Raw genomic sequence first — 25,948 nt, 5'->3', positions numbered from 1 at the left:
ACGATTGTCCGAGCCGGTCTTGGGTCTCCCCTAGGTCGACTTGGCCTTAAATGAGTACCTGGTGCGATGTGTTAAAAACATCAGTACTGGGGAGACGAAGGCGGTCGGGAGTGGTCCTGGCCTTCATAGCGGCACTTGCCCCAAGATTATATTGAAGACTATACGATGATCTTTGTCTTTGTAATGACATTGCCCCCTAACAATACACTTTTTTAAAGCCCGAATCAAATTCTGCCATCGCGATAACTTCTCTAACCCCCCACCCCTTCCTGGTTATGCCTCCCTCGACCTTGTTACTCACGGTTCGACCCCGCTCCCCTGCCCCCCTGCCTCCCTGCCCCCTCCCCTCCATCCCCACTGCAGCGGGGGTCGAGTGAGCGTGGGGCCGTCTCCGTTCCCGCCGCCCGCGTGCTTCCCGGCGATGCTGGCGCTGAGCACGGCGTCGTACGCGCGCGCCCTCGCTCAGCCCGGCCCCCCGCCCGGCAAAGGTGCGAGCTCTCGCCATTTGACCATCGCTCAGTCGACCAGTCGCCGCTATAAACTACCAACACATGTCGACGCGTTTTAGATCACCGGGTTAAGGGGCTTTGAGCTGCGCAGCTCTTTTTCAGAAGCGACCTGGCCATCGCCAACGATAGCTCAACCGAGTGGCTTGTCACGTGGAAATGTTAGAGCGGCGGCCAAATGCTCTAAACGCGTGATGTTGATACTAAATGTGGAGGGGACAATCGGAGGACCCGGAGAAAAAACCCACGCGACCTCGGGAGAGAGGGGCAGGCAAACTCCAGATATACAGCAGGTGTGGGCGACGGGATAAAAGCCACGACCTTCTGTATACCAGGCGAGGTATACAGAAGGCTGACAGTGGATCGGTCAACAGAGATGCGTAAATAGTCGGACAAATCCACTTGGCCAGTCAAAGTCGGTCGGTCAAGTGGTCGCTCAAATACTTGGTCAATCGGTCAATTACGGGGATTTTCCCGGTCAGTTAACCAGTTGCCCAGTCAGTCGGTTATTCAATAAGTCGGTGAACTATAAGGTGAATTAAAGTCAATCAGGAAATCGATTTAGTCAGTCGATTAAATAGTCGGTCAGTCGGTCAGTCAGTCGGTCGTTAATAAAAAAAATCAGTCTGCTTCATACTCGGGCAGTTATTGGATCCGTTGTCTGGACAGTCGGTCAGTCTGATGAAAGGATGTCCAATCAACCACAGAGTCAGCTCAACAGTCGGTAGATTTTCTCGACAATGGACACGTCGGTATATTAATGAAGCATTCAATTGGTCGGTGGGACGATCAATCAACAGGCGAGTCAATCTAACAGTCACTTGGTCAGTCGGTCCTTTTTTTTCAGTCAATAAACCATTCGATCACCCAGTTGAGACAAACGGTTCAGGCACGTGGAGACACAAGGCAGTCACGCATGCACCACCTGACAACAGAGGACTGACAACTTCACAATGCCACACACCACACCGGTAACACAAAGCGCGCGCCTGTGACCCTGCACTTTGAGTGAAGGGTTGGTGGGTCACGCAGACGTTTGTTGAACATTCAAAACTTGCTGGACTGCGAGGTGACCAGGAGATGGCAGTGCGACACGTTGGCTGCATGGACACTCGAATATCTGCACAGATAGATTCAAGAATCCATTGCTGACTTTAACTGCCCGTTTACCTGGCCCAGTTGCATCCCATACTTACAACACCTGGCACCCCCAAGCAATCTCACATCCAATACTCCATTCCAACCATTCTCAATCCGTCAATGGACTAACGACTCCCCAAGCCAGGTTGATCACCGGTAGAGGCTGGAGGGGATGGGGGGGGGGGTGCAGTTGTGACCATACTTTACCACGCCGGTCAGTGCAGGCTGCTAAAGGAGAGGGTCACCACTCCACCCATGCAAATACCCCACTGACCAGGCTTTGCTTAGCACCACAGATCCAATGCGACCGGGCGCGTTAACCCAGCGGAGATGCGACCGCGTCCGCGCGCGTGACCCATTTTACAGCAGCAACTCCTCCTCTCGCCATGCTTCTCCCCGCGCTCGCGAGCAGGAGGCGGTGTCTTCTGCCCGTGCTGCGTGGCCGACCCTTTGGCCGGACCGCTGCCCCCGATGCTGCCCTACGGCTGCCCGGCCCCGCAGCGCAACGCCAGCGTCGCTGCCCTTCGCCTGCGCGCCCGGGAGCACGCGGCTGCCCTTCTGCAGCACACTGCCCGCCTGATGCCCTCGGCTGACCCCGCTCACTCGGCCGGAGCGCACGTGTCGATGCTCCGCGCACAGAGCCTCGGGCTCAACTTAAACCTGAACCTGGGCCCTTCGTTTGGTCTCCCTCCTCCTCCTCGGCACGCACCTCCTGCCACGTCCGCAGCATCAGCAGCAGTAGCAGCAGCAGTGTCATTATCGTCATCATCATCAGCAACAACAACATCATCATCATCGTCGTCGCCACCGGGACTCGTAGATTCTGGAGTTCACCTGTCCTCCACGCGTAATCACGTGGGCAGCGGTGAAGGTAGCGCGCAGATGCAGCAGCACATGCAGCAGCAGATGCAGCAGCACATGCAGCAAACTGCCCTGCTATTGCGACAGCCTCTGAAGCCGCCAGCTCTCCGCAGCATCTTGCACCCAATGGCCCCATCGAGCATCCACCAGGAGCTGGCGTCTGGCAGCATCGGCAGCGGCATTGCGGGATTGATGGATCCAAACTGCACTCCGACGCTGGTGACGGCAGTGGCCTCCTCTGACCGTCCGGCTCCTGGTGAGAACGCAAGGAGCTTGCAAGCCAGAGACAGCAGCAGCAGCAGCAGCGGTAGCGACCATGAACTGTGATCGCACACCAAGCCTCGTTCATTGAGAGTGCATTAAAAAAAATTGAAATAAAAAATAATATTTGCCCAACTCTGGACACATCTGACCGGGGGGGGCTGATGATCGCTGTCTCTGTGTCGTTATGTTCCCCGTGTCCACGTGCGTCTCTCTACGTTTCACTGTCTGTCTCTGTATATTTCCCTGGTGTGTCTTTCTCTATCGCTCTGTCTGTCTCTCTACGAGTCTCTACGATTGTACTATTCCACACCAATCTGTGTTGCTTGTGCCTGTCTGTCTGTCTATCTGTCTCCGTATATCTGTCTCTCTGCGTTTGTCTCTCCGCAATGTCTTATCTCTCACTCACCGTCTGAGATGTATTTGTTGGCACCCCCACGGACAATGTCAGTGCCCGTCACCCCCTCCACAGCTTTGCGCTCTGGACGGCTGCCCTGATCGCCCGCCCCCCTTAACTCCACAACCCACTGCAGGCGTCGATCAACGTCTTACGGGACCCGTCGCGTTCCACCAGGATCGCGTCCACAACAAAGATCCCTTCGTAGCAGCTGGTGGCTGCGGCGAGCATCGATGCCGCCCATTATAATCATCAATCTCCTTCGCGTTTGGGATTTTGTTGTGCAGGTGATTGGCGTGACGAAATATGTCTCCACTAGATTTGAAGTTTTCGTGACTGCAGGGATCCATACTCTTTGGTTATTTGGGTAAAGTCACGTAGGTATAAAATACAATAATTTAAATTCCACTTTAGAAAAAAAATGTCTTGCTGTGGGTTTTCCCACCTGATGATGATTGCTTGTGTTGCGATCGAAACGTCGTGATTTAATCTAGTTTTATTTTATACCTACGTGACTCCCGAAAGAACAAAAGAGTATGTCTCCACCGTCGTTTATTTTTTTGATCAGAATATCTGGGTGCTGTTGTTTATTGATCCTGAAGAGGGTAACTGTTTGTTTTTTTGCCCCGTCGTGAATTAATTCGCAACGCAGTTCATAAGAGGGTCACGGTGGTCTCCAAATGTTTGGAAAATACGCGTCCAAAGCAAATGTAAGCACGACGCTACCGCCACCGAACGCGTTGCACTCTCCAACCCGCACGACGATTGTCGAGGTCGTGTATTCAAATGTCCACCAAAAGAGCGATCTCTATCCCGCGGAGATGTCAACTCGCGCATCTTGATCGCGGATAATAGGATTGATGTGCCGCCACTAACAAGTGTGGCTCCATCTTCTTGGTTCTTTCGGTAAAGCCACGTAAAAGGGAAATAAATAATAATAATAATACAATAATAATAATAAAATACAAATACAAATAAAACATAATAAAATACAGTGGTGAGAATTATATTTTATTATATTTTATTTTTTATTATTTTATTGCTTCCCTTCTACGTGACTTTACCGAAAGAACCAAGAAGATGAATCCCTGCAGTCACGAAAGCTTTAAATCGAAATTTAAGTGTGGCTCCCTCTAATCCGCGAGAAGGTCGCAGATAATCGGGGGTGACAGGGGTCGGAGGGGGGGGGAATGTAGCAAATCGATTCTGGCTGCAGCAGACAAGAACGCACAGGCTAGACCTCGCTTAGCGCTCAAGATGCGTTCAGTGAGCGCTAATAACGACACGGGCATTCTACGAGGGGTTTCCGCTAAGCGAGGGTCTGCCTGGATATTTCTGTCGCGGATTGGAGGAGTTGCGCCGGATAGAGCAGGCAAGGTTGTTTTTGTTGTTGTTGGTGTTGTTATTTGTTTGCAACCTGCTGCTTCTGACGTGCACGAGACCCCTCTGCGCTTTACTGGACTCAAACGATTTGGCGGCGATGCTGCTGCTGCTGCTTTAGCAGTGGTGCACCGAGAAGAACATTACAATCAACTCGACACATTCGATCACACGGGTTGCCTTCAATGGGGAGAAAGGGGTGTATAATAGGCGACGTTTCATGCCACGGCCCCTCTTCATAGCAAAATACGGCAGGTAATACAAAGAAGGGGCCATTCGTGTATGTGCTATGACCAAGGACCATGGCTCAAAACGTCGCCTAATATACTGGTGCTTCGAATGTGTTTAACACTTCTGAGAATTAGCAACAACGCCACAAGAAATGTGCTTCCGGGCTCTGGAGACGGACTCGAGAAGGTTCCAGACACGCTTTGACAACGATGGCGAAAAAGTGGAGACTTTTGGAAGCTACTAACATCACATTTGTTATCATGTTACAGTGTAGTATCCGTTCTTTTTCCGCTAAAATCGATAGTCCCATGTCAGTGTTAACATTTTTTTGAAGCACCCAGTATTTTGTTACGGCGGTGTTATTTGACGAATGCGTTGGGTTTCTCTGTCACTTGAATCGGCACGCGATGTGCGGGACCCACGTTGGTTGTTGGTAATCGTTGCCAGCAACTGATACAACTTAAGCTATTTGACTGTTTTATTTTGGCCAGGTAAGGCCCACTGAACTATATAGCTCTTCTTTTTTCAGAAGCGACCTGGCCACAAATGATAGCTCAACGAAGTGGCTTATCGTCATGTGGAAATGTATCGCGGCCAAATACTCTAAACGCATGATGTTCAATTCTAAATGTGGAGGGGAACATCGGAAGACCCGGAGAAAAATCCACGCGACCACGGGGAGAGAGACGCACGCAAACTCCAAATATACAGCAGTAGCAGCAGGCGTCAGGGTCGGGATCGAACCCATGATCTTCTGCATACCAGGCGAGGTAGTTAACATCTCCTAGCCACCGTGGTTATGATGAGGGAGAGAGAGACACGCAAACTCTAAATATGCAGCAGCAGGCGTCAGGGTCGGGATCGAACCTACGACCTCCTGCATACCAGGCGAGGTAGTTAACATCTCCTAGCCACCGTGGTTATGATGAGAGAGAGAGACACGCAAACTCCAAATATACAGCAGCAGGCGTCAGGGTCGGGATCGAACCCACGACCTCCTGCATACGAGGCGAGGTAGTTAACATCTTCTAGCCACCGTGGTTATGATGAGAGAGAGAGACACACGCAAACTCCAAATATACAGCAGCAGGCGTCAGGGTCGGGATCGAACCCACGAACTCCTGCATACCAGGCGAGGTAGTTAATATCTCCTAGCCACCGTGGTTATGATGAGAGAGAGAGAGACACGCAAACTCCAAATATACAGCAGCAGGCGTCAGGGTCGGGATCGAACCCACGACCTCCTGCACACCAGGCGAGGTATTTAACATCTCCTAGCCACCGTGGCGCCCACAATCACGTGGTGGCTCAGTTAACCGTGGCGTTGCTTCACGGAGATTCCACTGCGATTGTTGACGTCGTACCCTTGTATTAAAGTATACGCGAGACTTTAAATAAAACGTATAACTGACTGTATATTCAGCCCTGCCTCGTGTTTGGCTAATTGAAATGTGTGGAGAAGAGGGGGGGGGGCGGAAGTGTCGTGGTTAGCGCGTTGCGCTACGAACCTCGGTGACCCGAGTTCGATTCCCGCTCACGGTCAACATCCGCGACGAGCACACGCAACGCGTGGAGCTCGCGTGAGGCCGAGTCTGTCGACACGAGGTGCGTGTGATATGTTGCACATGGTGATCGCTGTTGACCGGGACGCGGGCTTGTGGTCGAGTTGAGAGCGCAGTGCGCAAAACCACTGATTCGTCACTCCACGTTGCGCACATAGAGTCACCCAGAGACAGCCAGAGAGAGAGAGACAGTATTTAACACAGAAAAATACGGCATACACATGCCACACAACACCACAGACTACTCATCCCACACACGCAAGGACCCCACCCAACGCTTCCTCCACCGCCGGAAACTGGAGGCGAATCGCGGTGGATTCGTGTTAAGTTGGTGGCTTCGTTGTGGCCGAGGTAAGAACGGCGCGGTGGCGCAACACAGCAGAAAGTAAACCCGTACCCATTAGCGCGCTAATCACTGCTGTCTGTAATTAAATTGCGAACTCGTGTGTTCATCTCGCGTGTTCATCTCCGTGTTCATCTCCGTGAGCGCGCGTTGCCACGAAGCCACAGAGATGAACACGTAGAAGCTGCCATGTCAATACCTTCACTCATCTCCCCCGGCAATTCCATGCATTGTCTCGTTGCTAATAAAAATAATCGATGGATTGTTTTTGTTTCGTTCATGCATTCTCATTAGTAGTGTGTCTCCTGAGTTTGGTTTGTTTCTATAGCACGTGCAGGAGACGGGACTCGCTCTGTCCCTCGCCATCAGCACGCGTCTGGCATTAGGGAGTCGTTTGCATATCACTTACGTGAACGGAATCGCATCACGAGCCAAAAGAATCAATATTGATCGATGATTACAGTACGTTAATCATTGCACGCCGACTAATCAGACACGACGGGGTAAGCATTAAGAAGTTTGTCGTTAGTGTTGTGATATTGAAGAAGTAACCGTATTTGTTGAATGTGTTCATGAGCCGAATAATTAGCTCGCGCAAAGCCTACACGGCACGGGGAATGCATTTAATCGTTTATTTTTTCCGTCTGTTTACCGAGGAAAGCTTCAATGCGTCTTAAGACTCGTCGCTATGTTTTTATTTTCAGGAGGGTCCTGCCACGTGTTCACAGTCGGCGGCCAATGTTGCCGCTGTGAAATCCCAATGGAGTCATTTTCAATGAACTTGTATCAGCATCGGGGGATGTCACGTTGCACGGTTTTGTTTAAACCACGGGAGGAAAACCGGAGAAGCCAGAGGAAACCCACTCAGGACATGATGAGGACAAACAAAGTCGACGCATTAAGGCGCTCGAGTCGGTAATCGATCCCAGGGGATTCTTGATGCGAGGCACGAGTGTTACCACTGCACCACGCTGCCAGTTAATGCTGTGCATCTGTAAGTTACGAAACAAATACAGACTTTTCAGGTCCTAAAATGTTACTTGTCAGCTACAAATGCTGCCTACAGCTATCTAAATCAGCCTCAAGGATCTCGTAAATCACGTGACTTGGCTGTGGGACCACACCCACTCTGAGTATCTCGCTTCGCCCCGCCCCATGTGAAAACAGACGCTGCTCCGCCCAGCAACGTCGAGGCTCGTGTCAAGCCTCTTCCTCCCTCGTCCTCATCTTTACTGAACCTCTTCTTCCTTTCCTCCGTTCCTTTCCCATCTCGTTTCCTCCTTTCATTCCCCACTCCCCTCTCTCCTCTTCTCTCATCATGTTGGTGATGTGCACGTCTTCTTCGAACGCTGGGGAGCCGTAAAAGCCCTCTTTACCAGCGTGGACGGCACCCTCGTGTTCACCTTCTGAAACGCTCGCTCGTCACCGTGGCGTGCGCGATGACACCACAACCACGTGACTTTTCTTTTGTATTGTAGCGTTTATTTTCATTTGTTTGCTGGTGACTTTGTGTATTTCATATTGAAATCGCCTCCAGTGATTTTGCTGCTGGCGGCAATAAAAGTTGTTAAAAAGTCAAAAAGTCTCCTCTTTCCCTTTCCCGATCCTTTCTCGTTCCCCATTCATTGCATCTTTGACTCGACTCGCCTTCCCGGCGTGTGCAGCCACGGTGACAAAAGTTACTCGTCGCCCATTTATCGACGAATGAGATGTTGCCTCGAGCTTATTATCGACCGGGCGAATGTTATCTGCGTGGATGGAACAGTGGCGCACACTTCACCAACTCGCACTGACCAGCGTGAAGAGGTTCTGGTGAAACTCCCTACGATGTGGAGGGGGCGTTCCTCCATCCAGCAGTAGATTGACGAAGGGCCGCGACTCAAGTGATTTATTTAGACAACTACAGACAAATACCGATGTGGATGGCGCATTGCTGCCTCGTGTTAGCGCTCGATTGTGCATTGCGTTGACGAATTCAACGCCACGTGCGACACTCGCTTGACGCGTACGCGTCTTCACGCAGCGTTGATGCGCGCCGCTTGTGTCGTGTGCGGCGTCACGAGCCAGCTGTGACGATTGTCTGAGCTGGTCCTGGGCCTCCCTCTAGGTCGACTCAGCCTCAAATGAGTATCTGGTGCGGTGTGTAAATTCATCACGACTGGGCGTGATGCTGGACACCCACCTCTTCGTGTGCCGTGGCGGCCTTCATGGGTGCTCGCTAACAGCACTTGCTCCAACAGTCTGTTAAGGCTACACGGGGGGTCTTCGTCTTTTGTGCGTGGGGTCTGTGGGCAGCGCTGGCTCAGTGGATCCTAGGGGAGGCCTTAATCCAGCGGTAGATAGGGCATGCCTCGTGACAATGATAACGGTGACGAAGCTAATCAAACGATCGTGTTATTGCGTTGAGCTGGACGTGTTTATATTTATTTTCGGCAGATGTATAATTTACGCAGCTTTTTTTATCAGGTGAACAACACCATCGGGATATACTCATTGCATTGTACAAACAATAACAGCAGTTCTGACTATTGTATCGGCGCGCGCGCTTAACGTTCAGAATTAATTCTGCGTTCCGAGATTATGCCTGTGCCTGGTCCAGATCTGTGTTGTCAGTCATAAATAATGCCCCGCGATGAATGAATGGCTTTATTACCCGCTTGTTCTAAGAGAATGTAATTGTATTTTATATCGCATTGCGGGGGACGGGGATGGATGCAATAACGCTGCAAATGGGTTATAAAGAGACGCAAGGCCCATATGTATAGGACCCCAGGTCATACTATGTAGGTCTGTAAATATTTATCTCTCTACTGTCACGTATGGGTCCATGAGCCCTTTGGCCCGAGAATGGGTCGTTGGTACCAATCAAGGTGGCCGATGCTACCAATAATTCCCTCGAACCGTTTTAACTGTAGATCAACATCCCTCTACGATAGCCAAGGTTTCCGTGGTAGATGTATTTTGTGTCCCTAAATGAGGGACCGTATTATGCTTAAAAGAGAATATCGCATCGGGGAAATATGAAAAAAAAGTTACGTGAAATACCGACGGAATGTGAACATGAACAGCAAACGTCTCTGTATATAAAACATCAGTAGCAAACGTCTCTGTATATGAAACTTGAATAGCCGGCATCTCTAGACATAAAACACGAAGAGCAATCGTCTCTAGATATAAACAGACGGGCAATACGCGCATCTTTCTGCCCATTGTTGAGTTCTAGAACAGTTTTTTTGTTGTCCTTCTGCCACACCGCCTATTAGCACGGGTGGCCGTGTACGGTGCGAAAGACACACACCTAAATATATATATACTCATAGCTTTGTTATACGTAAATGGACAGATATACGAAGAAGACATTGTCCGCCTATCGTTTGCTTTTGTTCTTTATAATCTCCACAACGACGCTCATGGTTATTTGGCGATTTTCAATTCAATTCCGACCACGGCTCGTACCAGTGCCGAGTGACATCTGACCTGCCAACACCGTTGTGCTCAAGTGTGGTCGACGAACCGTAGCAGCGATACGACGAAAGGCTCTAATGTCTAATTTTAAATACGTATGCCTGTGTTTATATGTTTAGACCAGAGAACGCCAAAAGGCGAACAGCACAAGTGCCATGCAAGTCTCAAAATGTAAATAGCTCGGGTTTAGCAGTTATAGCTATGCCAATGCATTTATTATCAGATCATGTTTGTTTACATGTTTGGCCACAGATATGTGTGGTTAACGCAGACCTGATGTCTTGCATTAAGTACCAATTTGGTGTATTAACACCTCCTGTTTAATTTCCAGAAAGGATAAAGCCAATTATTATTATTTAATCATTTCCATACTGGCAAAAGGTCCCGTAGATAATAATATTTATATTGTGTTGTGTTACGTCGCATGGGGTTAACCAACTTTATCGATTAGAACAAAGATGTTTAGCATCAGCGCCCCCCAGCGGGCACTCACGACCTAACCTCACTCCTGAGCTGACTTTTCCTGTTCCTGAGCCGTACACATAATCTCCCTTAGAACACGCGTCTGTCGACACCTCGTAAATAATAGAAGCGACGCGTCTGCCTGTTGAAAGCAGACGCGAACAAAACAACAACCCGCCCACACAACACAAAACACCTCCGATCACAGAAACACATCCACTCATACAACGGACACACAGACGAAGATCCCCCGGATAGCCTTCGTCGGACAGTTGGGGCAAGTGCAGTTAGCGAGCACCTTGTGAAGGCCGGCACGCCGCACAAGGAAGGATGGGTGGCCAGCACCACGTCCGGCCGTCTTTGTCTCCCTAGTGGCGATGTTCACGCACCGTATCGGTTACTCTTTATTTATTTTTAAGGCTGAATCGACCCAGGGGAGGCACAGGGCCGGTGCAAACATTCATCACTGGTATTGGTCGTGAGCGGGAATCAAACTTGGCTCGCCGGGTTCGTAGCTAACCACTGCGCCACCGCTCCATACACACACAAGAGACAAAGATCCTTTCTTATAGCCTACAACAGACTGTTGAGGCAAGTGCTGTTAGCGAGCACCTATGAAGGCCGGCACAGCATACGAGGGAGTGGGTGGCCAGCACCACGCCCGACCGCTTTTGTCTCCCCAGTGGCGATGTTTACGCACCACACCAGGTACTCATTTGAGGCTGAGTCGACCTAGTGGAGGCCCCGGACCGGGACCGGTTCAAATAAGCGTCACTGGTGTTGGCCGTGAGCGAGAATCGAACTCGGGTCGCCGGGTTCGTAGCAAAGCGCGCTAACAGCTACACTACCACACATACACACACTCATACATACACACACACTCATACATACACACACACACTCATACATACACACACACACACTCATACATACACACACACGCACACTCATACATACACACACACACTCATACATACACACACACACTCATACATACACACACTCATACATACACACACACACTCATACATACACACACTCATACATACGCACACGCACACTCATACATACACACACACGCACACTCATGTATACACACACACGCACACTCATACATACACACACACACTCATACATACACACACACGCACACTCATACATACACACACACGCACACTCATACATACACACACACTCATACATACACACATACGCGCACTCATACATACAAACACACGCACACTCATACATACACACACGCACACCTGCACACAAAGACACACAAAGCACCTGTCAACACCTGTGCTTCCTGACCACTTCGTCTTTAATGAATAACGCGTGGCGTGTGCGTGCGTGGGAAAAGCCGTCGGCGAGCCGGTGTCGTGCATCCCCATCGGTGTTGTGGACCCCCCCCCCCCCCCATCGGTGTCTTGCACCCCCAATCGGGCAGGAATTTAAAGTCGCTTCCTGTCACCGGTTCCGCCTCTTCCAATAATCTCATTTTGATTTCCCGTCTCTGAGCGAACGAGCTTTAGAAGAAAAAAAACTCCAGTGACGTTATCACTTCCGAGCGTCACGGGGCAAGTCGTGCAGTTGATTAGAAACAAATGTAACGAGAAATGAGTCACAACTTGCGCGTGTTTTTTTGGTAATTTATCCAAAGTATCAGCTCGGGGTGGATGAGTGGCGCAATGGTTAGCGCCTTGAGCCCGGCGATTTGAGATCGATTTCTGGTCACGGCGAGCATCAGTGGCGAGCGTGATCACCAATCAGGTGCTGGGCCCATCCTCCCACCCGCTGACCGGAGTGGTGAAGTATGGTCACACAACCTCCACGACCCACGCAGCCTGGGGAGGCCTTCACGCAATCGTGCATTGACAAACGGCTGTATAATATCATATTTTATAGATCCGTACATAGAGTGTGAGATATATAAACAAAAACATTCATTTGCAGTATTATAAATGGTCTTCATATATTTGGTAGCAGTGTCGTCTCCAAGATTTTCCATGGTTGTACCTTGACCACAGTGGCTAGGAGAGTGTTAACTACCTCGCCCGGTATGCAGGAGGTCGTGGATTCGACCCCGACCCTGACGCCTGCTGCTGTATATTTAGAGTTTGCGGTGTCTCTCTCCCTGTGGTCGCGTGGATTGTTCTCCGGGTCCTCCGGTTTCCCCCTCCACATTTAGAATCAACATCACGCGTTTTGAGTATATTGCTGCTCTACATTTCCACATGACGATACACCACTTCGTTGAGATATAATTCGTGTCCGGATCGCTTCTGAACAAGAGCTGCATAGCTCAGTGGAGGCCTTACCTGGGTTAAATAAAAAAAATAGTTATTTTAGTTTTTTGTATATCCTGTGAACCAGCGTGGATATTAACGTAGCCTCGCCAGCTTCACGGCTGAGGATCTTCGTGATAGACTCGCTACAAAGTTACAGTTGCCAAGTCTCGGCCGCTCCCGTTGAGAGGAGCGCCAATTATCCAGCACCGCGAATGAAAGCCGATAGAGTGGCAATCACGGAGAACGTCGGCGAGACAAACGCACACGGGTGGCGGAGGAGCGAGCGAGGAGCGAGCGAGATATCGGGAGAGAGAGGGGGTAAGGGGAGAGCAAGAATAAGGAGAGAGAGAGAGAGAAACACACGCGCACATAGCGAGTTATTAGCCTGATTAAATTTGCTTTCCTGGAGGGAACATAGCAAATTGCCTCCAATCGTCAATAACACAATTAGGCTGGACGCGGCGCCCATTAACTTGAATTATTGATGCCGAGTTTTGTAAGGCGATGGAGCGTCTCGTTAATAATTAATCTCGCACCGCCCCCACCGCCCGTTCGCTCTCTTCTCTGTCGACGCCTTCCGCCTTCTGTGTGGACTTCTAAATGGTGAACATATGTCTCCTACGAGGTGAACACGTATCACCTACGTGGTGAACACGTGGCTCTTACGTGGTGAACACGTGCCTTCGACGTGGTGAGCACGTGCCTTCTACGTGGTGAGCACGTGTCTCCTACGTGGTGAACACGTGCCTTCTACGTGGTGAGCACGTGTCTCCTACGTGGTGAGCACGTGTCTCCTACGTGGTGAACACGTGCTGAGCTGACCTGATCACTCCACCTCATAGCTGACCTGATCACTCCACCCCCTAGCTGACCTGGTCACTCCACCTGCTAGCTGAGCTGATCGCTCCATCTCCGCGCTGCGCTGACACTCTGCTGTTAGTCTCGACCACAGTGTCCTTGTTCCCTCTATAGCCACGTGTTCTGAGCAGGCACCCCTTAAAAAACACTCCTTGACAGTCCGTATGATGTGTCCGCCTTGCTTGTGTACTGCAACTCCGGGCTTCCCCCTGTCTTGCTTGTGCACGTATGAGGAGGAGTCCGTGCCGGATCATCCTCGTGGCACAAGTAGCTACACATGTAGCTACTACATATGTAGTAGCTACACATGTAGCTACTACATATGTAGTAGCTACACATGTAGCTACGGGCCCCGCACTTTCAAGGGCCCCGCGCAAAATGCTTTCAAGCTATCAATTCCGGTTCAGTGAATCTGCACTTGCTCTATTACTATAGTACTATACCGCCTTCAACTTTTATGAACGACTGGGTGTTTAAGGTTAGCGATTTGTCCTATTATCTGTCTGTGTAGCAAATGAAAAAATACAATTACTCTACTATGCAAGTTAAAATTTTGTTTTTAATATTTCATTTTTTTTTATGTAGGACCCCTTTATAACATAAGCTACAGGCCCCGCACTAGCTTCATCCGGCACTGTGAAAGTGCCAAATGTGAAGAGGTCATTCCAAGCAGTGGTCCCCCGGTAAGAGGGGTGGAGCGGTGGTGCCGCAGCGGCGCGAGCAGACGGCACCGTGGACTCCACAACTCGAGTCGCATGTCGCGGTCGCAGCAAACACGAGCGGCGAGCGATGCTATGGACCGATCACTCGCGCGCACTGAACCAGAGAGCCAGTGTGCGCGAGTGTGGTCAAACAACGATATACACAACTTTGTACCGTCGAGAAGCGCATGTAAGCCTTCATCCGGCAACGAGATTGACACAAGACTAAGAATACGTTTGTACCCTTTATGGCAACAAATTGGAATTTTGCCTCACTTGATATAGTAAATTTTAGCTGTGTCGGTCCCACCTGATGACGGAGACTTGTGTTGCCTCCGAAACGTCGTGATTTATTATTTTATTTTTATTATTATTTCTATTTTTTTACGTGACTTTACCGAAAAAACCTAAGAGTAACAAATTAGAGGTGTGTTAAGATGTTCAAACACCAGAAACATTTTTCAAGGAATCAAGTACTGCACTGACCACAAACGGTACTTGTGGTGAACATGCAAACAAAAACATGCTCTGATAATATTTGGCATTGTCTTTGAAACTGATTGATCTACGCCAGAGACAGCTTTCTTGAGAACCTAGTCTCACCAGTGTTAGAACAGAGAACGCTAAAGAAAGTGTAAAACCTATTCTTGTTTTTTCATACTTTGATGCTGCCAAAAAGGTGCGATGTTGACAGAGGAGTGTGGTATTTTTGTTGCCATGTACCTATTTGCGATGGGCTGAGCAGACATATCGGGTAACAAAAAAATGCCACACCTCCTTCCGATATCTGGAAAAGTATCATCGTACAAAGTAACAGTACAGTACCGTTTCTATTTTATTTACACATCCCTTAACATTTACCACTGCCTTTAGGGTAGAGACGTTTGCTTCCATTGCAAGCAAACTCCGCAACGGATTTTTGTTGTTGTTATTTTTTCAGTATTCTTGGTTCTTTCGGTAAAGTCACGTAGAAGGGAAATAATAAAATAATAAAAATAAAACAATAAAATTCTCACGACGTTCGGCCACAACGCAAGCAGCCGTCCTCAGATGAAGAACAGAGCTGTCGGAAAGACAGCGTCCTAATTAGGACACTGCTGAGCTTGGCAGCTTATTTTAAGCTGGGTGGGAGGAGCAGAGCGCCTTGACAAAGGAGTTTACATATCAACAGAGGAATTTTGCATGTTGATGACAAATGCAGATATACTAGTGCTCTCTGGTCAACTGCCAGGCGTCTGATTGGCAAGGACCCCTCCCCTCCATTCCCCTTCCCGGTGAGATTCTGAGGCGTAGTCCCACCACAAACTCTGCGACGAATCGCGCAGTGGCGGATGGTTCGTGTGGTGCGGCGCCGCCATGTTCGCGTTTGACCACTGCGTGTCTGGCAACTCCAACGTTGCGAAACCCGGCGGACGGTCCTTCGACTTTCTGGAAGATCATCATCCGCCTTGAATTGGGATGTTCGACGAAGCAGCGCCCCCTACTGTTCAAACACCGCCCCATAATGTTATTGGTTCTCTCGGTAAAGTCACGTAGAAGGAAAACAATAAAATAATAAATATATAAAAAATACAATTATCACGACGTTTCGACTGCAACACAAGCAATCATCATCAGGTGTGAAAACCACAGCAAGAAATTTTGAAAAAAAGTTCAAACACCGCCCCCTAGTGTTCGCCTACCTGTCCTCTCTCATCTCACTCTACTACCCTCCACGCACTCTTCTACCTCTCCCCTCTCATCTCACTCTACTCCCCTCCACGCACTCTCCTGCCTCTCCCCTCTCATCTCACTCTACTCCCCTCCACGCACTCTCCTACCTCTCCCTCTCATCTCCCTCTACTCCCCTCCACGCACTCTCCTACCTCTCCCCTCTCATCTCACTCTACTCCCCTCCACGCACTCTCCTGCCTCTCCCCTCTCATCTCACTCTACACCCCTCCACGCACTCACTCTCCTACCTCTTTCCTCTCATCTCACTCTACTCCCCTCCACGCACTCTTCTACCTCTCCCCTCTCATCTCACTCTACTCCCCTCCACGCACTCTCCTGCCTCTCCCCTCTCATCTCACTCTACTCCCCTCCACGCACTCTCCTGCCTCTCCCCTCTCATCTCACTCTACACCCCTCCACGCACTCACTCTCCTACCTCTTTCCTCTCACCTCACTCTACTCCCCTCCACGCACTCTGCTACCTCTCCCATTTCACCTCACTCTACTCCCCTCCACGCACTCTCCTGCCTCTCACCTCTCATCTCACTCTACTCCCCTCCACGCACTCTCCTGCCTCTCCCCTCTCATCTCACTCTACACCCCTCCACGCACTCTCCTACCTCTCACCTCACTCTACTCCCCTCCACGCACTCTCCTACCTCTCCCCTATCACCTCACTCTGCTCCCCTCCACGCACTCTGCTACCTCTCCCCTTTCATCTCACTCTACTCCCCTCCACGCCCCTTTCTACCCCAGTAAACCCAGTCAACCTTGGCTCAGTGTAGGGTTAATCAACAACATCAGAGTGCAGCGCCACATTAAATACGCACTACAATGTCAACAGTTTAAAGCGATTTTAAGCATGTTTTATATTTGGGGGGGGGGGGGCAGAGCTTTGTGACGTCATATTTGAGGGGGGGTCAAAAATCGTCCAAAATCGCGTGACGTCATTTATGGACGGCCCCTTGCACGCTTGGCTCCGTAACGGTGCGAATAGATTCCAACGTACGGCGCACGGCCATGCGTCCGTGGTGACGATGTGAGACCTCCCGTGATGCGGCCAGCAGGTGGCTGTGGGCAGACGGCATCGCAGCCCCGCACTCGCTCCGTGCCACGGCGTTCGCTTCCATCATCACATCCCGCACCTCCGACTTGCGCGCTTAGCTACGCGCGGCGCCAATGAAGTTGGACATACAGACTCGCCAACGCACTTAATTGGTCGTAATATTTCACTCTAAATGTATAATGCTTAAAATTAGTTTCGTGTGTCCGTGCGTGCGTTTTAACCGGTGTTACGTTTGGTCAACGTTTGCGAGTCTCTGAGTCTTGAAAATCGGAATCTTTGTTTAGACTGCAGGAGGAATCCGATGAGCGATGAAGCTCTTTGTTACAGATGTCCAGTGTCTGTGCTGATGCCCCACATCGCCCCCTCCCTTCGCGCCCCCCCTGCCCCCCACATCTCTGCATTCGATTCCGACTGCTCGCCTCTGACTTGTACAAATCGGTTTTTGATTAGCATCCATGGGGGGGGGGGAGGGTGTGTGGAGGCATGAGATGATGATTATGCTGATGATAATGATTAATGATAATTAACTCTGTTAGAATATCTAATTATTCGCCACTGTCGGCGAATGCAAACATAAGAATGCATGATTATTTTTTTCTGATTACAAAAAAAGCCTCGAGGTTATTCACATTAATAATAATATATCATGCTGTGATGTGGGGAGCGGTGGTGCAGTGGTTAGCGCACTCAAATACGAACCCGACCACGGCGAACGCGCTGAAGTGGTTCTGCCACCCTCCGTGATGTGTGCACCGCGGAGGAGCGCAGCGCCATGAACCCACGAACCCGTGCTCTCCTCCCGGTCACGGCTAACATCAGTGGCGAATGATATCAGCGCGGGTCCTGCCACCCCCCATGCCCGCATGTTTCACAAAACAAGAATCTGGCCAGGGTGGTTCACGCATGGTCAACTAAAGCACCACCAACTGCTCGACATTGAGAGGATTTTCTTCACCCAGCAGTGGATTGCGAAAGAGCTGCGCGGTTCAAGCTCGGATTGATCAGGCTGCGTATCGATAGCGCCACCTAACGGCAACTACGAGCCGGATGCAAACTCAGAAACGCACGAAGCGAGTTGGCGAATCCCAGGGTCCCTCCCGATCTCGGGTCCTCCTCGCGAGCCGCCACCACGCGACGTCTCTCCGCGTTTTCCAATTGACTCCTCCCATTCAAATACACGCGAGCGCCTTCCGCGCTGCACGCGCCTGATGATTGTTAAACACGTCCCACGCGCTAAGCAATGAACGCTGTCTGCGACACGTGCATCACGCGCACGCGTGGGACACGTGCATCACGCGCATACGTGGAACACATGGACACACACACGTGGAACACATGGACACACACACGTGGAACACTTGAACACGCACACACTGCACTGATATCTCAAACGTATTTAACATCATCAATGTTGATCTCGGTCCGCCTGCAACATCTGCTCTGGGTGAGTGGCTACCGACAGCGACATCCCTCGACGCGTGTTCCAGCTTTGTGTCTCCGACAGGTGATTTCTGTCGGAAATAAACGATTCCGATTAAAATAAATAAGGGGAAATCCGCGCTCTAGCACTTCGGAAACAACGCAAACGTCAACAAAACAATAAGATACGCAAACTAAACAATAACACATACGTAAGGGGCCGTCCATAAATGACGTCACGCACCTAGTGAGGGGGAGGGGGTCAGACATTTTTGACGATGTGTTACGAGGGGGGGGGGGGTTGAGAAATGTGACGTCACATCAAAATGCGCAACTTTAAATAAATATAGACAACACGTTCTACTTCATTCAATCGACTTTTTAATAAATGTTTTCTCCTACAACATCAGAGTGAAGCTCCACATGAAACGCGCACTACAATAACAATAGTTTAAAGCGATTTGAAGCATGTTTTATTTTCAAAATGGAAATATGGTTTTGGGGGGAGGGGGGGAAACTTTGTGACGTCATATTTGAGGGGGGGGGTCTGACTTTTTGTGACGCCGTGTGACGAGAGGGGGGTGAAAAATCTGATAATTGTTTTTTTACCCTTTTATCTGGCAACAAAACTGACACCTTTTTTTTACAAGGAGTCATGTTTGCATAGACCATAATACCTGAAGTCATAATGCAAACATGACTCCTTGTAAAAAAGGTGTCAGTTTTGTTGCCAGATAAAGGGTAAAAAAACAATTATTATATTTTTTACTGACAAATGAGGTTCCAATGGGGTAAACAATCGTCCAAAATCGCGTGACGTCATTTATGGACAGCCCCTAAACAAAACAATAACGCAAAACGTAAACAGAGCAAGCAAAACAGAAAGCAGAAGTCTCGCAGTGGAGTGGAGGGGTCAGGCAGGCGGGCTGTCAAGGTCAGGGCGAGGTCACGTTGTCGCGAGCATCAATGACGGGACAATCCCCACATTGAGGGTGTCTCTGGTTACACCCACGGCGATTTTGGTGGCGTAAAGAAAGAAAACTTGCACAACCATCAGCAGCAGCATCAGCGGCAGCGGCTGAGCGAGCGAGGTTTTTCGTTGCCTCCTCTGTGAACGTGACTCAGTGAGGCCCGCAGCTATGTCCGGTGGCGCCCTCTGCGGGCAAAGGTAGGCATCGCGCGGGTTTATTTTCGCTTTCCGAAACAAGACATCAGAAACAGCCCCCCAGAGGCCGATGGACTGAAATGACACAATGATTCATAATTCGTTACTTTCGGGTTTAGACCGTTGTGTTGTTTGTTGTTTTACTATCACCCTCAAACAACCGACAGAGTCAATCAAATCAGCGTGTCACGTGGGGCTTCTGCGGCCGTCTGGAACGCTCTTTGCTTCCGACATTAGGAAGCCACTGGAGCTTGAAGCTTTCGTGACTGCAAGGATCCATACTCTTTGGTTCTTTCGGTAAAGTCACGATTGAGAACTAATTTCTCTAGAACTGACTTTTGTGTTTGGTTTGTTGTCCTTCCAACGCACCTCCGATTAGCACGGTCGACTACGTGCGGTGCGAAAGAAATTCAACACACGTGCACACGCCATTTGAGTTGGTCTGTCAGCAAAACCGGAATGTTGATATCGCAAGCACAAACTCCGACAATATTATAGATACGACGTGTCGCTGGAGATTACGGCCTGCGTCGTCACCACCACCACCACCACGTGTTTAACAAACGCGTAGTTCTCGCGTGAGGTGAACTTTTGTGAAATTGGCGCGTGAAAGAAGACGCGTAGGAGTTAGACAATGTTTGTTTCTATATGCGAAGGCAGAATGGAGTTGCGCTCATTGCTTTCTTTGTTCCACGATGCCCCAGGGCACACGCGTGGTGTGTATCGTACGCAGTATTCGGTCGAATTCGGGCACAGATCGGAGAAGTTCGCCAGCACTGGTTCTAGACAAGGCTGGCTCTGCCGATGAGTAACTAAATATAGAAACCGGTCCAGAGTTTGCTTGTGATATCCACAGCTGCTAATAAAGGTGCCATCCCAGAAAACCACGTGGCCGCCCATGCACCATATTAAACACAAGATTTGCTGGCTGGCTGTAGAGGGGGGCGGGGGGGGGGACGGATGAACGGTCACGTCCAAAAGACGTGTGGGCTGATGTGTGAAAAATATGTTTTACGTGGAGAGACAAATAGTGTGTGGGACAGTAGATGTTTGTTTCATTTACAAAGCAAATTCGTCTCAGGCAGCGGATGCCAACATGTGGTATCGCGTGACCCACGGGGACGCCGGGTAAGCGCCACGTGTTTATAGGGCTCGTCGCGGATGTAAGTATATGGAACGATTAGGGATGTTTATCGAATACAATTTTAACACAATTAAACATTACGACAACATTATTATTCTTATTACAATAAATCTTCCGTGTTAGTTATATGGGAGTTCAGAGTTGAGTGCGAATGTAAGAGGAATGCTGGCCTGGCAAAGTATTTAATTGTGTTTCTGCAATAATACAAACACAGCGTCCGTGCTGGTAGGACCACGTGGACAGCTGATGGGGGGCTGTTAGACGGTGGGGGGAGCAGGAAGAGGGTCCTCGAGCCACGCTCACCCTCGTGAGCCACTGGCACACAGCGAAAGGCAGCGCCCTCGCTGGGTTTCCAGTGAGAGAAATGTACCCCAGTGAGAGAAATGTACGTTGAACTTCTTTCGTACCGTACGGAGCCAACTGTGCTAGTCAGAGGTGCGGGGGAAGCACAGCAAACTAAACGCAGAAAGCGGTTTTTCAAGCTCGTTTTCACACGAGCATCAACATTATCACCACCGCCATCGTCATCTTCGTAATCAGCCACCGTATATCCGCTGCTTCTACTGGACATCTGTGAAAAAGAGCTTCATAGCTCATCGGATTCCTCCAGTCTCAATACATTTTGTGATTATGGATAACTTCCTCCGCTCCCTCTCTCTCTCCATCTCCCCAATCTGCCCTCGTCTCTCAAGCTCCTGCGATGAAAACGAAATTGGCCTTTCAGATGCACGATCTGATTTTTAATAGCTCCATCTCCGCGGTCGACGTCCCGACGGTCGGGGCGAGTTCCCCTTCCATCGGCGGCGCCTCCGTCGTATCCCATCGACCGCCACTTCAGCGAACAATGACACAAAAACGCATTCTCAATCGTGTGCTGTCACTTTTCACCGAAATAAGCCATTCTTACCCGAGGAATAAAAAGCCGAGTGTACGGATCAAAGTAGGTTCCTTTAATGAAACATCGCGTTCAGTTCCAGAATAAATAGTTGCACATCGCCAAAGGTGTAATTGCCACTTGCACAGTGTGTTGCGGACGCGATGCGAGTGACGCGTGGAGCACTACGGCAGGTCTCGGAGAGTGCGTAGAACGAGCTCGCAGCACTGAGATCGCCCTTCAAGGAAGAGCACAGCTGGAGAAAAACCCCGACGAGAGGATCTATCGCTGGGGCCGTTGGTTCTTGAAGACGGACCGGGATCAAACGAATTCGCAGATCCGTTCCAGGGCGATCGCCCCGGGCCCCTCGCGTTTGGGGACCACGCTCTTCGACATCACGGTGTCAGGAGTAATACCCCCCCCACCCCCGGGTTAATTTGAAGGCGTAGAGGGGTGGGAGGCACATTGTGATTCGCCCCGGGCCCCGCACCCCCCCCCCCCCCATGGACGGCCCTGCGTACACGATATATAGCGAGGTGGGTGAGAGAGTTAAGAGATGTGTGTACCTATACTGCTACGGTGTTGGGAAACACGGCTGACGATTAAAAGCAACGTAACGATGTGCCAACGACTGCCGTGGGAGAAGTGCACCCTCCGTGGAAGGTTGCGCAAGCAATCCACGCAGAGATGCCTGCCGGGAAAGGCTCTTGAGAGAGAGCAGAAAGAGGAACCGAGTTCGGGACATACGCACGTTAGAGACATCAGATCCTGGATGTTAAGAGGCGGCGGCGGTGGGGGGGGGGGGGTGACGACCGGTGACAGAGACTCACGACAGAGAGGCAGCCCAAAGGACAGATGACAGAGAGAGAGAAAAAAAGAAAGAGAGACAGAGAGAGAGACAGACTTTGACTTTTAAACAACTTTTATTGCCGCCAGCAGCAACAGCACTGGAGGCGATTCCGATATGAAACACACAAAGTCACCAGCAAACAAATTTAATTAAACGCTCCAAATCCACGCGCTGTGGCGCTAAATGCAGCGTGCACAACACGAAATAAAAGCCACGTGGTGGTGGTGGTCATCGCGCACGCCACGGTGACGAGCGAGCGCTTCAGAAGGTGAACACGAGGGTTCCGGCTCCCCAGCGTTCGAAGAAGACATGCCGCACATCACCGACATGTGTGTGGTACGCGTGCTCCAGCCGGAGCCGCGCCTTGAGCAGGCCCCTGAACACTGAAAGCATAGAGCAGCCGTCAGTGTCACCTTCCAGCATCTTTATTCTCGTTCTGTACCACCGCCATCTTCGCTTGAGCATAGGCGAAGTTGGCGAGGTCATGGCGCTTGTTAGCCAGGTAAGGCACCACCCCATATACGAAGCTGCTGTTGTAGAAGGGCACCCCCAGTTTCCTGAAGATGTCCCCCAAAAGGCGGAACATTGTTTTGAGCTGCTGGCAGCATAAGTACTGGAAAGAGAGATAGAGACAGAGAGAGACAGAGAGAGAGACAGACAGAGAGAGACAGAGACAGACAGAGAGAGACAGAGAGAGACAGAGACAGAGAAAGAGGCAGAGAGAGAGACGACGTTCGCCGCACAGATGGGGAGAGGCATCGTCTCGTGTGCAGCAACTGGGACGATGCTCGCACGACGAGGCGCGGGAGGGATAGCGGCGGCTTGGAGGGGAGAGGGCGTGGGGGGCGGAGCTTAATATAGCAGTGGATATATCGTGGCTGAAATAACATTTCATAACAGCTTTAAAACAACAACATCAACAATGCCGCATTGTACACAGAATCGCGCAATGCGGCAGGCTTTGACTTCGCCGTGACCCTGAAGTGTTGCGGTTGTTCCTGTGGTGGTGGTCCTTGTTGTTGTTGTTGTTCTGGAGTCGCCGCTGCTGCTGGTGGTCATCGTGGGGGTGGTACAAGTAATGGTGGTGAGGAAGAGGTCGCTGCTGGTTTGGCAATGACGCTCGCACGCTCACACCAACTTCCTCTGTCCCCGTGCTCACTGCGCAACGCGTGCCACGCGCCAGCGCGGGTGACGATAGCGAGAAAACCATCATCATCAGCAGCAGCAGCATCATCATCAGCAGCCATGATATATCTACTGCCCCGAACCGTATTTGTTGTCCTTCCACCGCACCTCCGATTAGCACGGTTGGCTACGGACGGCCCGAACCACGTTCATCACACACGCATGTGTCCATCACTCTGACAGCGACGACACCCTCAGCTACTCCCGACGCAATTTATCTGGCCGCGATCTCGAGCCCTGGCGATGTCGCTCATCGGTACATAGGCGCGTCCAGGGGTGCACGTGGCCAACAGAGATGTGGCCTGGTCTGCGTTACGCCACAGCCGCCCACGTGTGTCAGTGTGGTCGATAGCGGGACTCGTGGCGAACGGTGTTGCAACAGACACTCGCAATATTCAACAAAGAATCTGACGAGGTGCCTTGGCTCCCACATCACCCAGCACCCGCGCACGTGCCGATCGCTGAGCCGTTATGATAACGCCATCGCTTCCTTCCACCCGCTAGATCTCACAGACGAGTCTACGCTATTGCGCATAGCAGTACGAAGGGGGCTTCAGCAGAAAGAGAGTTCGTATTTAAGTGCTGCTCCTCCTCTTCCATTGGAGGAGCGCAGGCCACAGTGGTTTACTATACAGCCCATAGTTGTGGGTTGCTAGGCCGCAACTGCACAATCGTGGCTTGTCTTTAACGTATACCTGTGCAACTCGATTGGTCATCTACGTGTCTCCATGAGTCTCTGTGTATCTCCTCTGAGTCTCTGTGCATCTGTGTGTGTGTCTATGGGCTTACTGTGCGGTCCGTAGTGTGAGTTGCATGACCACAACCCCACGGCTGTTAACTGCCTCTTTAATGTCCCGCGTCTAAAGGTTGCAGCGGCCGGCACCGGACCATCCCTCGACGTCTTGTGATGCAACACAATCAACATGCAACAACAGCAACAAAGTCAACACGTTCGTCAATAACACCGAGGCCTTGAAAAGAAAGAAAAAACAAGTATAGAATGGGCAACGTTTCGGGAAATGACCTTTCTGCAACAGCACATAGAGAGGTCATGATACTAGCTCTGATACACGAGCTGTCTGGCGTGTCTGCTTCCTTCGGCTGTCATTCCATCGATTGTCTCGATGAGAGGACTGCATTCCTTGTAGCGACGTGTCTGCTCAGGCTCACAAACTAAACTACTAAACTGTTAACTTTTATTATTTTACAAGGGAAGGCTCACTGAGCTATACAGCTTTTTACAGAAGCGACCTGGCTTAAATTGAAATGTATAGCGGCCAAATGCTCGAAACGAATTTTTTATTCTGAATATGGGGGTGAAAAACCCAGAGGACCCGGAAAAAATCCACGCGACCAAGGGAAAGAACATGCAAACTCCAATTGTACAGCAGGCGTCAGGGTCAGGATCGAACCCACGACCTCACGTACACCAGGCGAGGTAGTTAACATCTCACCACTGTGGCGCCGTCCTTTTCGCGACAGTCAGAATGACGTCTCGCTCGCCGATGGTCTCTCGTCGACGTCTTCCTCTTTTCGTCTCTCCAGAGCCATCGCACGCGCGCGCTAAGCCAGGAGAGGACATAGACTAATCATTGATTAATCGATTAATTTAGATGATGAGGTCTATCGACAAGTGCACGCATCGAATAAGAAACTACGCATTTTTTGTCCGGTGTTGCAAGTGATTTGAAAATGCTCAACACATGATATCATTGTGGAACGTAATTTTTTGTTCCTGTGTAGTGTTATTGCTTATGCCTCAAAAGTACAGAAAATGGCTATTATTCCCCTCAATTTTTTTTTGTGACCAGGACATTGATATTTTGAAATTTACCTATTTTCCAGAACATTCCAGATAGATTCAGTGCTGAGTAAACTTGGAGTAACTTCTAGAACATTCTAGAACTTTCCAGTAATATAAATAGTCGTGTAAATATGTAACGGGTTCCGGAGACACTTGTAGAGGTAACTTCTTTATTACAATACAACACTCCAACAGTCCTGATACTCTGTTACAGCCTAGGTACACAGTCTAGCTACACAGCCTAGATCCACTACTCTGGCTACGCTCTGG

At 50.2% G+C, this 25,948-nt stretch overlaps 1 protein-coding gene across 1 annotated transcript in view; it reads left to right on the top strand.

The window, feature by feature from the left end:
• The window catches only part of LOC133350475 (dorsal root ganglia homeobox protein-like), a 34,784-nt gene extending 30,698 nt beyond the window's left edge, over positions 1-4,086 (top strand). Inside the window, exons 6-7 of the mRNA XM_061564813.1 lie at positions 364-488; positions 2,059-4,086. Coding sequence (XP_061420797.1) covers positions 364-488; positions 2,059-2,834 — 901 coding nt within the window. The 3' untranslated portion in view covers positions 2,835-4,086. The remainder of the gene's footprint in view (positions 1-363; positions 489-2,058) is intronic.
• Positions 4,087-25,948: the final 21,862 nt, after the last annotated feature.

Source organism: Lethenteron reissneri, chromosome 34 (assembly GCF_015708825.2).
Source record: "Lethenteron reissneri isolate LAM-NWPU_2019-01 chromosome 34, ASM1570882v1, whole genome shotgun sequence".
Classification (NCBI taxonomy): Eukaryota; Metazoa; Chordata; class Hyperoartia; order Petromyzontiformes; family Petromyzontidae; genus Lethenteron; species Lethenteron reissneri.
Note: the sequence above shows the minus strand (reverse complement) of the source record. Positions and strands in the feature narration are given on the sequence as shown.